Source organism: Stenella coeruleoalba (assembly GCF_951394435.1).
Source record: "Stenella coeruleoalba genome assembly, chromosome: 13".
NCBI classification, from domain to species: Eukaryota; Metazoa; Chordata; class Mammalia; order Artiodactyla; family Delphinidae; genus Stenella; species Stenella coeruleoalba.
The window spans coordinates 55,214,831-55,230,857 of NC_137159.1; the positions used below are offsets into that span (position 1 = coordinate 55,214,831).

The 16,027-nt window shown below is 40.4% G+C and overlaps 1 protein-coding gene across 3 annotated transcripts in view; it reads left to right on the forward strand.

The window, feature by feature from the left end:
- THADA (THADA armadillo repeat containing) overlaps positions 1–16,027 on the forward strand; it is a 312,182-nt gene that overhangs the window by 166,084 nt on the left and 130,071 nt on the right. For all 3 annotated transcript variants that reach the window (XM_079941582.1, XM_079941583.1, XM_079941584.1), the window contains one exon: positions 1,282–1,450. In XM_079941582.1, coding sequence (XP_079797708.1) covers positions 1,282–1,450 — 169 coding nt within the window. The remainder of the gene's footprint in view (positions 1–1,281; positions 1,451–16,027) is intronic.

The following is a 16,027-nucleotide window of genomic DNA, read 5'->3' on the forward strand; positions in this document are numbered from 1 at the left end:
GCCTCTCACTGCCGTGGCCTCTCCCGCTGCGGAGCACAGGCTCCAGACGCACAGGCTCAGTGGCCATGGCTCACGGGCCCAGCCGCTCCGCGGCATGTGGGATCCTCCCGGACCAGGGCACAAACCCATGTCCCCTGCATCGGCAGGCGGACTCTCAACCACTGCGCCACGAGGGAAGCCCAGTTGAGTTATTTTTTTAATAGGATGCAAGATCATCAAGTCTTGAGAGTTCTAGTCAAGAACTTAGTTAAGCTAGGACTTAACCATATTGGGCTCTCCTTTGAAATAAGACTATATCTGTGAAGGCTCTCAAGCGTACAGTTTCAACAAAATGGTTGTGGACTCTCAGGTTCTAAGTGTTTACAAAAAAGTCAAGAGGCCCTTAGATGACCTGCCTTTCCAATGACCTTTGTAGAATCACGAAATACCAATTGTCCATGACTTTCACTTAAGAACTGGCTTCTATCCAAGCTCTGTGGGTGTGAGTCAGCCCAAGAGGCAAGGATTTGGTGACTCGAGGGTCCATCTCTTGTTCTCATGACAGTTAAGTTCAGAGGGTGTACTCGGCCATTTATGGCACTCCCCAGTCTGGCCTGACTCACTTCTCAGCCTTCAGTTCCACAGCTATTCATGAGCCTCTGTTTCAACCAGACGCAATTAACTATACCTCGAGCATTTCTACCCTTGCTTTATACAGCTGTCCCTGATTGAGACAACTGCCTGGTTTCTTTCGGCATACTTGAATCACGCTTGCTTTCCTGACTTCCGTCCTTCTCAATACTACAACCCACAGCCCACAACCCACAGTTTCATCCTCCTATAGCCATCATGTCAAGATCATTTGCCTATCATTTTTCCAGTACCTCTTTCAGTTATCTTTTCAGATGTACTCCTTATCTTGCCAACCAGCATATAGGCTCCTCAGAGACAACAGTGACTGTCTTATTTCTTATGGCACTCATCATGGTGCTTTTGTTCGTTCTGAGTGCCCAGTAAATAGTTGTTTGTTGAGGAGCAACTACCTGTTTATTGTCTTACTCCCAATTCCTATCTGCATTTATTCCTGTGATGGAATCATAGATGTTAATGATGTTTATGAGAAAAGCAAAGTTGCCTGTATAATTAATGACAAAAAAACCAATCATTTGGAATAGGAAGCAACTCCTACCACCACCCCAGCCCTTGGATGTCCCAGCCAGAGCTAGATAGAACATCAGCATATACAAAGACATGGGTGTGGAAATGAGTATTGAATGGTCTTGTGTTTTTATCTTTTCCCAGATGTGGTTGCTCACCTGTCTACCGCTCCCGTGAAATGGCAGCTCGTGCCTTGGTCCCATTTGTTATGATGGACGAAATCCCTGATACCATCCGAACTCTGTTGGCCAAACTCCCCGACTGCACTGACCAGTGTTTCCGGCAAAATCATATTCATGGGACACTTCTCCAGGTAAGTATAGTCACTCTTTCTGACTTCTGTCAAACACAGACATTGTTAGCAGGTGAAGATTTGTTATACAAGCTTTTCACTTTATCCGTAGAACTTTTTTCTACTGCTGAAAGAACAAGTATTTCCTAGGTGTGCTTTTTGCATCATAAACATGAATGTGGTGTCACACTGTGATTCAGTCAGGTCATCTTTTGCATTAAAACCTAGGTTTTCTGTAGCATGCTTTTCCATTTAGCCTTCTTCTCTGAACCAGGTGGAGTTGTGTCTTTTCCATCAAGTATGCCTGCAGAACATTCTAGGCCACTCCATGTTCAGGGTGAAGTTGTGAGCATTCCTTGATACACATCAGGGAGCTTAACACCACAGTACATGAAATATCAAGCCCTACTTTTCTATTTTCTCTGTGCTATCAGTACAGAAGAGACTTTTCTTTTGAATCAATATACAAATTGATTTATTGCTTTTAACTTTTCTTCTAGAAAAGACTCAATTATAACAAATGATTAAGAAATACACTTCTTATTGAAACTGTCCTTTTTGACCCCAGCTATAAACTTGGTGCTGGTGAGGTCTGCTGTTCATGTGGCTGCTCTAGTCACTCACAGTGGGGCAGGGCTGGGGTGGGATTTAAACATCAGGTCATGTTTCTGATTTATGAGCAGATTAGAGAGATGGCCTTGAGATCCAAATATATGTCCTAAGCTTGAAGTCCACACTGCTGACATCAAAGGCAGTGTGTAGAGTGGTTAAGGCCCGTGATTCTGGATCCAGACTAGTCTAGGTGTCAATTTCAGATTCATCACTCACTACCTGTGCATCTGTGTCTTCATTTTTGAACCAAGGATAATAGTAGTGTATACCTCTTAGGCATTTTGTGAAGACTAAATGAATTAATGCATATGAAGTGCTTAGAATAGTACTTGGTACATAGCAAGATATATAGATAGTTGTTATTGTTATTATTAGTTTTCATAAGTCTGTGCTATAATGAAAACTGATATTTTTGTAACTAATTCCATCTAGGTGAGAATGTAAGATAGACCTACTTTTTGCCTTCCTTCCTTGGTTGTTTTATATATTTAACAAGTATTTGTTGAATGGTTCCTATATACTACTGTGTCACAATCAAAATAGTGACCAAGTCAGTTCTTGCGTTGAAGAAGTCGAGGACAAAAAAAAAGGCCAGAAAATGGGCAATTACAATGTAGTATGCCAAGTGCTAGGGGAGCATAGCAGGGTCACCTGACTGGTCCTGGAGCAGTCAGGGAAAGCTTCCCAGAGAAAGTGACATCTAAGAAGAGAGCAGAAGTTAGCCAAGGGAAGGGAGAGAAAGAGTTCCACCTGCAGAGGGAACAGCATATAGAAAGGCTCAGACTGGGTGTGAGTCAGCCCATCTGGAAACTGCAGGGTTGGGTGGGACTAAAGTTCTAGGGTGGCAGGTCTCAAACTGGTCTCAGGACCTCTTTACCCTCTTAAAGGTTTTTGAGGATCCCTAGTGGCTTTTGTCTATCAATATTTAATTAGAAACTAAAACAGAAAATAAAACACAAGAACTCACAAGCACACATTCCATTAGTCATTAGAGAGGTGACATCATCACACACCTTGTAGCCTCTGGCAAACTCCACTGTATACTTGTGAGAGACCGAGAATAAAAGAGGAAAGTAATGTCTAGTGTCATTTTGAAAATAGTTTAATCTTGCAGATCTCCTGAAAAGATTGTGCAACTCCCAAGGGTCCCAGACCAGATGCTCTGGTCTCCGTTGTATGCATTATGGATCATTGGTGGTTTCTTTAATACAAACTCTTAAGCACTCATCTCCCTTGGTTCTCACTATATCCCTGTGATGAAGAGAGGGGCTGGGGTTGTTATCTTAGTTATAAAGATGGGACCCTGAGGCCCATACAGTTGTGTCAGACTCCACTGTTTCTTTGAAGGGAAAGGGCCTGCAGTAATGAGTAATGCAGAACAGGCTTTTCAGAGATTCATAGGGGATGCAGCTGAGTTAGAAGGAAGGCTCGAATTGTCGGGCGGCATCAGCCATCAGATTTTCTTTATTGAAGATCCACTCTTGGCCAAACTTAGAAGTAGTGAGGTTGGAATTGTTTCTTTGGCTCTTTCACCAATTGTACAAATGGGCCTCCCAGACTCATTCCCCGTACACACCACTAAAAGGTCTGGCTTGTGTTTCACCAGTCTGCCCAGCAACAAAATACGGTCTTTTGCTCCCAGGGCTGCCTTTGATATTCTCAAAGTTACTTCTTCTGCTACATAATATGTGAAACACTGTGGGAAGGTAAAAACCCTCTAACTCTGGGGTGGTTGTGACTATTCCTCTTGTTCCTGAGTGTTGGGGAGATGAAGGGCTTGTTGGAAAAAACAACAACCATATGGGTGTTGGGTGCTGGGTATTGTGTTTGTGTTTGTCAAACAGATTCCTGTCTTTACCAAGATTGGCTTATACCCTGGTTGAAAAAAGGAAGTCAAAGGCCTGTGGAAATCTTTTTGTCATGTCTATTCGGGTGTCTCATCTGTGTTGTAATAGTTCTGTTTCACCCTGTTGTTCTTTGTGGGGAAAGCTTAAGGGGTTAAGACAGGGAGGGCTCTTTTTCTCTTTTCCTTCTGTAGCTTATAGATTCCTTTTCCGCATAAAGCTACCTTTGAAATCAGTAAAAGACCTGCACCTGGAAGAGAGATGTTAGGGGTTGAAAGGAATAGTAATCTCCATGGGACTTTCAGAGCCAGCTAAGTAAATAGAAAGTTGTTATTTTTTTCAGAAGCAGGAAATCATTTTGTAATCAGAAAACAAATTCTTTCACAGAACATTTTCTTGAATTATACATTTTGACTTCTTTGAAAAATGTTTACATAAATATATCAAACCTTGGAGTATTTCTGTAGTACTATACATACTATACCTTGAAAACGAGAAATGTGCTGACCTCTGAATTTTCGGGGACTATGAAAGAAAGACTCAAATTATAGGACATGCAAAAAAGGAAAGAACATGTGGGATTTGTTTCTTAATCATCTTAAAAACCAGAGGCTCATAATTGCCATGTTGAAATGGATGGAAGTAATGCACATCAGAAAAGGTGAGATTATCCTGCAGGTTCACGAGAGCCAGCGGTAAATGACATTAAATCTCAGTAAAGGCTAGATAAGAGACATGGACGGTACCTCATTTGGGAGCAGTACTGGCAGGGCTTCCCTGTCTTTTAAGTAGAATTAAACGTCTGTTTTTGTTGCCAAAATTCTTCATGTTGGGGACTTGATGTTATTACAAGGTTACTTATCACTCCCAAGAAATCGAGTTAGAGTTCAAAAATCTTGTATTGAGGAAGAGTTTGGCCAACAATCATGAGGAAAGATTTATTTTGATTCTTGGGTACTTAACTCATCTTTTGGTGTTTCCTAAGAAAATATATACCATTTGAAGTGAAAGTTTGAATTCTGAGTTTTTTCATTTCCTGCCCAATTTGGTTATTTTTCCTATTGTACAGACGTATAAAAGCTGATCCCTGCTATTTCTTTAATTAAGTCCTTTTATTTGGGTAAGATGAAGTGGGCAGTTGAGGAAAGTTAGCTGCTATTAAAGCAGAAAAAGCACTTTTTCATTTATCTCTACATTCTAGACAAAAGTATTCTTTTTTTCTTCAGTTAATCCAAATAATCACCACAGTTCTACACATCCCTTTCCTGGTATTAAATTTTCTCCATTTTTTACCTACAGAATCTGTTGAACACTTTGTTTAATTCTTTTATTCCGGCCCCCCAAATTTGGAGCCTTGATTTCTGCACTTTGAGAATTCTGGGTTAAAAAGATTCCACTTTAAAAAAAAAAAGATTCCACTTTTCTGGCTGTGGAGTGGAGTAGCATTGCTGCATCCGTCCTTGGGTTGACGTGAAATATTAGCCAGGGATGGGCTTCAGATAGCCTAGGCCCACGCACTTAGAAAGTTTGCCATGAGATAAGTAAAATGAACATTTTGAGCACCTTTTGTATTCCACATGAATTGCACATGTGATTTCATTAATCCTCCCAGCAACCCAGCAAGATAGGCATTATTCTCTCTCTCTCTCTCTCTCTCTCTCTCTCTCTCTCTCTCTCTTTCACTCACACACACACACACACACACACACACACACACACACCACATTCTCTCTGTGTTTCTGATGAGGAAATTGAGGTGAGCCTGGCAGAGTGACTTGAGTAAAGTCACAGAGGTAGTCAGGGGTAGAGAGAAGACATTAAAGCCTGCACTCCTTTTCTCTTTAGAACGTGCTGCCTCCCTAATAGTTTATGTGAATAACAACTTTTTATGCCGAGGGAAACCAAATCAAGAATCCATCTTTGTTTTTATTTTTAATTTATTTATTTTTTTTTGTGGTACGCGGGCCTCTCACTGTTGTGGCCTCTCCCGTTGCAGAGCACAGGCTCCGGACGCACAGACCCAGTGGCCATGGCTCACGGGCCCAGCCGCTCCGCGGCATGTGGGATCTTCCCGGCCCGGGGCACGAACACGCATCCCCTGCATAGGCAGGCGGACTCTCAACCACTGCGCCACCAGGGAAGGCCCATCTTTGTTTTTAATCCCTTGTCACTCAGTCTCCCTAAATCTAATTTGATATGATACTACAACATCAGAAACAAAGAAGTTCATCCATATTATAAAGAGAGACAGAGGAAGCCGGTGAAACCCTGCAAAGCTACAACTGGTAAAAGACCTTTAAAAGTACTTATTGTAGGGCTTCCCTGGTGGCGCTAGTGGTTGAGAATCCGCCTGCCGATGCAGGGGACACGGGTTCGTACCCCGGTCTGGGAGGATCCCATATGACATGGAGCGGCTGGGCCCATGAGCCATGGCCGCTGAGCCTGCGCGTCCGGAGCCTGTGCTCTGCAACGGGAGAGGCCAAAGCAGTGAGAGGCTCGCGTACCGCAAAAAAAAAGTACTAATTGTACCTTCCCTCCCTCTGCTTGTCTCTTTCTCATCTTTTCTCTTTGGTCTCCCATTTAATACTCCTAACCTGGAAATATGGAATCCTCTCTGGGGACCTAGGTCATAACCAAGTTCACAGTTGCCACACCTTCTGTCATCCTTAAGGGTGTGACAAAACCTATCAAACATGGGCAACCATAGGAATCTTAGGTCCTAGGCCTGGGAGCTGCTGGGACCATGAAAAAGTGGTCAAGATTGAATTCAGTTCACACTGTGGAATACCTACCTTGTTCTAGGCTCAGTGAAAACATGAGTTTGCCTTTAAGACTTTTACCTCCCAGTATGGGGGAGCTGTGGGTTAGAAGCCAAGTGAGCCGCTTAAACCCTTGGGGACCAGGGAGCATATGAATAACAGAAAGGAAGACAAGGCAAAAGATGAACGCATCAGTCATAAACGGAGACTGAAGCTAAGGCCCTTTCTGCTTTAGTCTGTAACATCCTGATATGCTCTGTGTTAGGGCTTGAGTTAGGGTCTTTATGAGGATGGATATAGGGGTGCTGGGCTGGGAGGGACAGCATGTAGACAAACATAGAGGTAGATCTTGGTATTAACTTTGTGGAAAAGAAAAGCAGAACACCAGGAAAGAAATAAAGATAGGCCAGTTTGGCCAGCTAGTTGTCTGAAGGAATCACTGTTCAGGAAACAGGACTAAGACCAACCACCCTTTACTGTCTGCTGTAGAGAGAAGCAGTGGAAACAAATAGAAAATGAGTGAAGGAGGGAGCCTTAAGTATAAATTCTATTGGAGTTTTCTAAATAAGGAAAAGAATGTTTTCAGAAAAAATATTTTTTACTAATATTGTTGCACCAAAACCTGTGAGTAAGTATAATTTAAAAGAATGATCAATTCCATCTTTTTAAACTGTGACCATATAAAACAGCACCTTATGCTTGAAGAATTTTAGTATCTTTTTCATATTTCTTAAAAGTATAGAATTGTGAAACAAAGTAAAAATTTGCTCAAGCTGTCCAGAAATGGAACATTCCTTGACAGATTCCATTTGGCGACCTAAGCTTGGCCTATCTCTGTTGTTTATTTTCTATACAGAAAATACAATTTCAGAATGGAAAATAAAAAACAAAAGCATGAAATTATGCTGATGTTGTAAATTGTAAATGGATGGCTGGTCAGTGTGCTTTTTTTCTGGAATGAGTCATAAAGAAAGGCTCACTCTTGTCACTAGTGGCCAGATTTACTGGTTCTTTCTGAGGACTGTGTTCCTGTTAAAGGAGAAAAATCTAAGTTGTTAGAAGGATCCCCAGTCCAAGAAGGGCTAAGGCAGAGTTTCTCCAATGGCATGGCTGTAGATGTGTCAAGTATTTATTGAATCCTTCAGCTCTCAGGGAGTCTGGGTGGGGCCTTAAGGGGCTGGAGGCTCCAGGCAATCACCTGCAGCATCTCTTTATCCCAGAGTGCCAAAGGAGGATTATATTCTGTGTGTTCCTTGACATGAAAAGGATTGGGAAGCACTGGGCCCTTAAATAAAAAAATAAAGAGAAAAGTAGACCTTGTTAAATCTTACCTTTTGGCAATATATTTCTATCTGGCAATATATTTCTATCTGGATATAAGCCCAGAAAAGTCATTTTTAATTAAAGTGCTTCTCTTGAAGATGAATTAATCCCTTCCTTATAAATATCGAAAGGCTTTTATTTGGTGTGTGTTACTTAGGGAGCTTGTGCTGGGTGTGGGAGACAGCTTTTAGCTGCCAGGTTCAGAGCATTGACTGTAGTGCACTTTCACCATCACCCACCAGTGTCCTACTGCTGTTTTGTGAGGCTCTGAACTCATAGTATTGGCCAGGGGTGTGTAGAGTTCAGAGATTTGTCAGTGGATGTATCCCCAGGCTTTTGTTACTATTTGGAATTAGAGTAGGAGAAGTAATGGTATAAAAGAATATACGTATAGGGATTTCCCTGGTGGCATAGTGGCTGGGAGCCCGCCTGCCAATGCAGGGGACACGGGTTCGATCCCTGGCCCGGGAAGATCCCACATGGCGCTGAGCACCTAAGCCCACGCACCACAAGTACTGAGCCTGCGCTCCAGAGCCTGCAAGCCACGACTACTGAAGCCCGCGCACCCTAGAGCCTGAGCTCCACCACAAGAGAAGCCACCACAATGAGAAGCCCGCGCACCGCAGCAAAGAGTAGCCCCTGCTCGCGGCAACTAGAGAAAGCCCGTGAGCAGCAACAAAGACCCAACACAGCTGAAAATAAAATAAATAAATTATGACTCTGGCATATAGTAAGTGTTCAGTGCACGTTAGTTGCTGTTGTTACTGCTTGGTGTTGCTGCTGCTGCCACCATCACCACCACCCTCATAGGGGTTTATGATCCAAAAACGTGAGCACCACTGATGCAGATGGTGAGTGAAGGATTTTGAGCTACAGAAAGCTGTGCTTTAGAAAAATTAATGTTGTGTGTTGAAATAGTAATGTAAGAATCTCTCCTGATACGCGAGTGTGTGTGTAAGAGAGAAATAAGTTGATTTTCGGCAGTTTTTACTTTATGTGTTAGCATGCTGCACAAAGACGTTCCTCTGATCAGTCAGTGTTCTCTACCTTCCAGTAGGTCATATTGAAGATTATAAGAACTGAGATTAGTTCTGATTTTTAAGGGTTGAGTTCCTGCCTATCAGGTTGTTATTCCTTGCACCTGTTTTGTTTTGCATTACACCCCCTCCCCCATACCCCATCAGAAACCCGATGAATCAGGAAAGAAACACTGTCACACTGTCCCAAACAAAGGAGTCCTTTACCATTCGAAGGGGAAAATTTGAAGTTCATAAAGTGAAAGGGAAATACAGGATCCTCCTACATAGATTAATCTAGCACTTTTCCGAGTTCACTTTTCATCTTGGAAAACACTTTCCATCCCCTCCCAGCCTTATTGTTTGAGACTTTGTATGACAGAAGATAATTCTGAATGTTCTTAAAAATACAACAAAACAAAACGTTGTGCTGTGGGCACACTAGCAAGCTTCTGTAGTTTCCCAGAATTCCTATAAAATATCTGATGGTGTGTGGTCCCATCATGTGATGCCATTCGTTTGATGGGCCTCCATCCCATGAAAACAGTATTATTTGTCGTTTGTTTTTGGCTCTGCCAATCTAATAGGCAAAAGGAGCACCTCATTGTTTCCTTGAGGGAAGCATTTTTGAGCTAGCAGAGCACATGTACTTGTTGCATAGCCCTGGGTTTCATTTAGAGCACCATGTGTATTTCAGTTACTAAGGACTCAGTTGGCTGTTCAAAAGCACTGTGGTTGCGAATAGCCAGACAATATGACAGCCACCTTAGAAGCCTGAAGGAAAATCAGTCCCGGGCCTAAAGGAAATAAATAAAAGCCTTTCTATTTTAAACCATGTTATTGTTCATGACATTCTTATATTTCTCTGTACAGTTGACTCTTGAACAACTGCAGGGTTGGGGTGCCGACAGCTGTGCAGTGGGAAATCCACACATAACTTTTGACTTGCCACCACTTAACTACTTAATAGCCTGCTGTTGACTGGAAGCCTTAATGATAACATGGACAGTCAAGTAGCACATATTTTATAGATGTATTATATACTTTATTCTTGAGTAATCTAGAAAAAAGAAAAAATTATTAAGAAATCATAAGGAAGAGAAAATGCATTTACAATTACTGTACTGTATTTATCAACACCATTAAGTTTAATCTGTTTACAAATGAATCTTCTGTCAGTACCTACATCAATATTGTCTTCTATGATATGAAACACTGTAGATGTTATATATATTACTAACACTAGACATTAAAAATGAAAAGACAGTGTGAAAAAGAAATATTTATTTACAGGTATAATGATTCATGCATTGATAACAAAGAAGCAGCAATATGATTGCTTTATGGTAGCCTAGCCTATACACTATGAATGAATTGTTATAAAAACTTTATGACCTACAGTATTAAAGACATATTCATAATACAGTATCAGAAACATTGTTACATTTTTAAAAACTACTTACCTGTGATAATAGGCTGATATTCAGTTTCTCCAATTACTGGAGAGAAAGGTATACCATCGTATGATAATGTAATTCTTTGAAAGCAAAGTTATAAAACGGTAAGAAAACTAACACACTATTAATTTAATATTAAATATCACTCACCTTATGCCTATGTAAGGATAGGCTATCCACTTCAGTACAAGTCTTACACACCATGTTCTATATGTGTGTTGTTGTATATTTATTGAAAAAAATCTGCATACAAGTGGGCCCACACAGTTCCAACCCATGTTGTTCAAGGGTCAACTGTACTGTGTATCTGCATCCCCTCCACCCTGTCCTTCCATGGCAGGGTTTCTCAACCTCAACACTGTTGACCTCTGGGGCCTGGTAATTCTTTGTTGTGGGGTCTGTACTTTGCATTGTAATATATTTGGTAACATCTCCCCAACAGATGCCTGTAGTACCCACCCTCCCTTTTGTGACAACAAAAAATGTCTCCAGACATTTCCACATGTCCCTCAAGGGGCACAGTCATCCGTGGTTGAGAACGTTTGTTCCATGGTACCTGTGGATTCTCTCCATGATCCTGTGTGGGCAGGGGGTGATGCAGCTCTTTTAAAATACCGACGGCCATGACACAAACCTTTCCTGACTCATGAACAGATTGTGGCTCAACAAACTACAGTGAGCTGTGCATGGGAATAAAGGATTAGGAGGGGGATATAAAACTCAGGCCAGAAATCTCAAAGGAAGCACTTTTCTTCCCTTTCTCTCCTTCTCTCCCTTCTGTCTTTCTCTCTGCTGGGAAGATGCTATGAACATTTAAGCCAGCTTGCTTTCAAAATCCCAGCTCTTTATAGTTTGCTTCATGTCCCTGTCTCGACGTGCCTCTGATCCACTTGCACAGTGTGTGGTTGAAACTCATTCCTGCCCTCCCCAGACTCAGGGAGCACAATAAAATTCTAGGGGTGCTTTGGAAAATAACACAAACTTAGAATTTTCTCACTTTTACTTTAAGTGCTTTGCTGTCTATTTCATTGAGTCTCTCTTGGGCAGGGGGCAAGAGGCTGTGTGGAAAGCCTTCCCTAGGGAACAGAGGTTCTCTAAAAACTTAACCCAGGACATCAAAATTTTAATTTTGAGTTAAACATAAAGCTTTATCCAGATCCTCAAATTCAGACCTCAAAAAAGGAAACTGGAAGATAAATCTAGATGAGGGTGGGACTTCCCTGGTGGTGCAGTGGTTAAGAACCCGCCTGCCAATGGAGGGGACACAGTTGAGTTCAAGCCCTGGTTTGGGAAGATCCCACATGCCGTGAAGCAACTAAGCCCCTGCGCCACAACTACTGAGCCCACGTGCCACAACTACTGAAGTCCACATGCCTAGAGCCCATGCTCCCCAACAAGAGAAGCCACCACAGTGAGAAGCCCGCGCATCGCAAGGTAGAGTAGCCCCCGCTCACCACAACTAGAGAAACCCCACGTGCAGCAAAGAAGACCCAATGCAGCCAAAAATTAAAAAAATAAAAAGTAAAATAAAATAAAAATTAATTAATTTTAAAAATCTAGATGAGCTTGCTAAAAATATATGGTGAAGATAGTAATTATATTAATTTTTTTGTTAAAAGGCTTTCAGATGCTGTGTATGCCTCAGATACGTAAATGTCTAGAAGGCCAGTAGTAAATTTGTGACTTGACTCTCAAAAATGTTTCAGTATATAAAAAAATTAGAGTTTTTAAAGCACATCCTTAACACCTCTTTTAGACAGTGTCATATAATTCTTATGTGTGCTTTTCTTAGTCTGATTAGAAGGATAACTACAGATATTAAAATGGAGTCTTTCTGGTTTTGTTAAAGGCATATATTTGAAAAAATAAGCAAATTAAATCTTAATTGATTTTCTGTTGTAACTGTCAATAACAAGCATTTTCTATATCTTCTCTTCACACTAGGAGATTTGAAGGGTTGATAATTAAGGTAAAAATTTGCACTTGTGAATATTTTGATAAATTTTTTCATCTTCTGACTTTTGCATAGTTAATTTATCAGTCACCCTAATTATCAGTAATTAAATTAGTTATAGATTTTGACATTAAAATATAAAGAATTAGTAAGAATACATAACCAAGCTCATGTTGTCCTTAGAACAAACATATGGGCAGTGGTAGTCTCTTCTCTGTTTTCATTAAGAAACCCGTTCAGATAGACCACTGTTTAATTCCTGTTGCTATTGAAATGCACATTCATTGACATCCATTTCCCCAAGTGTCTTATGATTTTGCAAAACTACTTTGGATAATGGATTCCACCAAGGTCATCTGCAGCGTTTTCCCTGTCTGAATTGGTAAGAAGGAAAAGATAGTCCATTTGCCTTTCTTTATTTTTTTCAGCTTTATTAAGATATAATTGACATATAACATTGTGTAAGTTTAAGATATACAGTGTGATGGTTTGATATATGCATATATTGCAAAATGATTACCACATTACGGTTAGTTAACATATCCATAACCTGACATAGTTACAGTTTTGTGTATGTTTGATGGGAACTTTTTAGGTCTACTCTCTTAGCAACTTTCAAACATATAATACTGTATTGTTAACTATAGTCACCATGTTCTGCAGTACATTTCCAGACCTCATTTATGTTATAACTGGAAGTTTCTATCCTTTTTTTAAAATAAATTTATTTATTTATTTTTGGCTGCATTGCATGTTCGTTGCTGCATGCAGGCTTTCTCTAGTTGCGGCAAGCAGGGGCTACTCTTCATTGAGGTGTGTGGGCTTCTCATCATGGTGGCTTCTCTTGTTGCGGAGCTTGAGCTCTAGGCACACGGGCTTCAGTAGTTGTGGCAGGTGGATTCTTAACCACTGCGCCGCCAGGGAAGTCCCGGAAGTTTGTATCCTTTGATCACCTTCACTCATGCCTACCCCTGCCACTACAACACCAATCTGCTGTTTGTACAAGTTCGGTTTTTTTTAGATTCCAGGTATAAATGAGATCATACAATATTGTCTTTCTCTAACTTGTCTGATTTAGAACAATGCCCTCAAGGTCCATACATGTGGACCTTGCCAATGGTAGCATTTCCTTCCTTTCTTATGGTTGAAAAGCATTACATTGTGTGTGTGTGTGTGTGTGTGTGTGTGTGTGTGTGTGTGTGTGTGAATCTCAAATTTTCTTTATCCATTTGTCCGTTGATAGACACTTCAGTGTTTCCAGGTCATGGCTATTGTATCATAAAGCTACAGTGAACGTGGGGATGCAGATATCTCCTTGAGATAGTGATTTCATTTCCTTCACATATATACCCAAAAGTAAAATTGCTGTAGTTGTGCTTTTAATTTCTTGAGGAACCTCCATACTGTTTTCCATGGTGGCTACACCAATTTACATTCCCATCAGCAGTGCACAAGTGTTCCTTTTTCTCTAAATCCTCACCAGCATTTGTTATCTCATCTTTTTGATAATAACCATTCCCTGATGTTGAACTCCTTTTCATGTACCTGTTGGCCATTTGAATATCTTCTTTGGAAAAAATGTCTATTCAGATCCTTTGCCCATTTTTAAATTGGATTATTTGTTTTTTTGCTACTGAATTGTGAATTTCTTACATATTTTGGAATTAACCCCTTATCAGATATGCAGTTTGCAAATATTTTCTCCCATTCCTTAGACTGCCTTTTCATTTTGTTGATTGTTTCTTCTGCTGTGCAGAAGCTTTTTTATTATTATTATTGTTATTTTTCTGGCTGCATCAGGTCTTAGTTGCGGCACACGGGATCTTCGCTGAGGCATGCAGGGTCTTTTCATTATGGTGTACGGTCTCTTCGTTGCAGCGCTCAGTCTTCTCTCTAGTTGAGGCGTGTGGGTTTTCTCTCTCTAGTTGTGGTACGTGGGCTCCAGAGCGCATGGGCTCTGTTGTTTGCAGCACGCAACCTCTCTCATTGAGGCATGCAAGCTCAATAGTTGTGGCGTGAGGGCTTAGTTGCCCCGCGGCATGTGGGATCTTAGTTCCCTGACCAGGGATCAAACTCGCGTCCCTTGCATTGGAAGGAGGATTCTTTACCACTGGACAATCAGGGAAGTCCCGAAGCTTTTTAATTTGATGAAGTTCCACTTGTTTATTTTTGCTGCCATTGCTTGTGCTTTTGGTGTCATATCCCTAAGATCATTGCTATGACCACTGTCAAGGAACTTTTTCCCTATATTTTCTTCTAGAAGTTTTATGGTCTTAGGTTTAAGTCTTTAATACATTTTGAGCTAATTTTTGTGAGTGGTGTAAGATTAGGGGTTCAGTTTCATTCTTTTGCATGTGAATATCTAGTTTTCCTACCACCATTTGTTGAATAGACTACCTTTTCTCCATTGAGTGTTCTTGGTTCCCTTGTCAAATACTAACTGACCATATATGCAAAGGTTTATATCTGGGCTCTGGATTTTGTTTCATTGGTTGATGTGTCTGTTTTTATGCCAGTACCATACTGTTTTGATTACTTTGGCTCTGTAATATAGTTTGAAGTTGGGAATTGTGATGCCTCCAGATTCCCCACCCACCCAGGATTACTTTGACTATTCAGGGTCTTTTATGGTTCCATATGAATTTTATTTTTTTGTTTTTTTTTCGATTTCTGCAACAACAACAAAATATGCCATTGAAATCTTGATAGGGATTGCATTGAATCTGTAGATGGCTTTGGGTAGTATGGACATTTTAACAATATTAATTCTTCCAATCCATGAACACGGGATATCTTTCCATTTATTTGTGTCTTCTTTAATTTTTTTTTCACCAATGTCTTAGAGTTTTCAGTGTATAGATCTTTCATTTCCTTGGTTAAATTTATTCCTGTGTATTTTGTTTTCAATGCTATTGTAAATGGGATTGTTTCTTTATTTCTTTTTCAGATAATTCATTGTTAGCAGATAAGCACAACCAATTTTCGTGTGTTGATTTTGTATCTTGCAACTTTACTGAGTTTAATTGGTTCTAACAGGTTTTCTTTTTTTATATATAAGATCATGTCATCTGCAAACAGATAATTTTACTTCTTTTCCAATTCAGATGCCTTTTATTTCCTTTTCTTGCCTGATTGCTCTGGCTAGGGCTACTAGTACAAGATATAGATCATTAGGTTTCATCTTTGCTCTAGTGCATCCTATGTTGAATAGGAGTGGTGAGAGTAGGCACCCTTGTCTTGGCCCTGATCTTAGAGGAAAAGCTTTCAACCTTTCATTATTGAGAATGAGGTTACCTGTGGGCTTGTTGTAGATGGCCTTTATTGTATTGAGGTACATACCTTCTATACCCACTTCGTTGAGAGTTTTTATTGTGAATGGATGTTGAATTTTGTCAAAGCATTTTCTATATTTATTAAGATGATCATATGATTTTATCTTCTATTTTGTTAATATGATATATCACACTTATTATATTATATAAGTTGAGCCATCCTTGCATCTCAGAGATGAATTCCACTTGATTATGGTGTATGATTTTTTTAAATATTTATTTATTTATTTGGCTGTGCTGGGCCTTAGTTGCGGCATGTGGGATCTTTTAGTTGCGACACGTGGGATCTTTAGATGTGGCG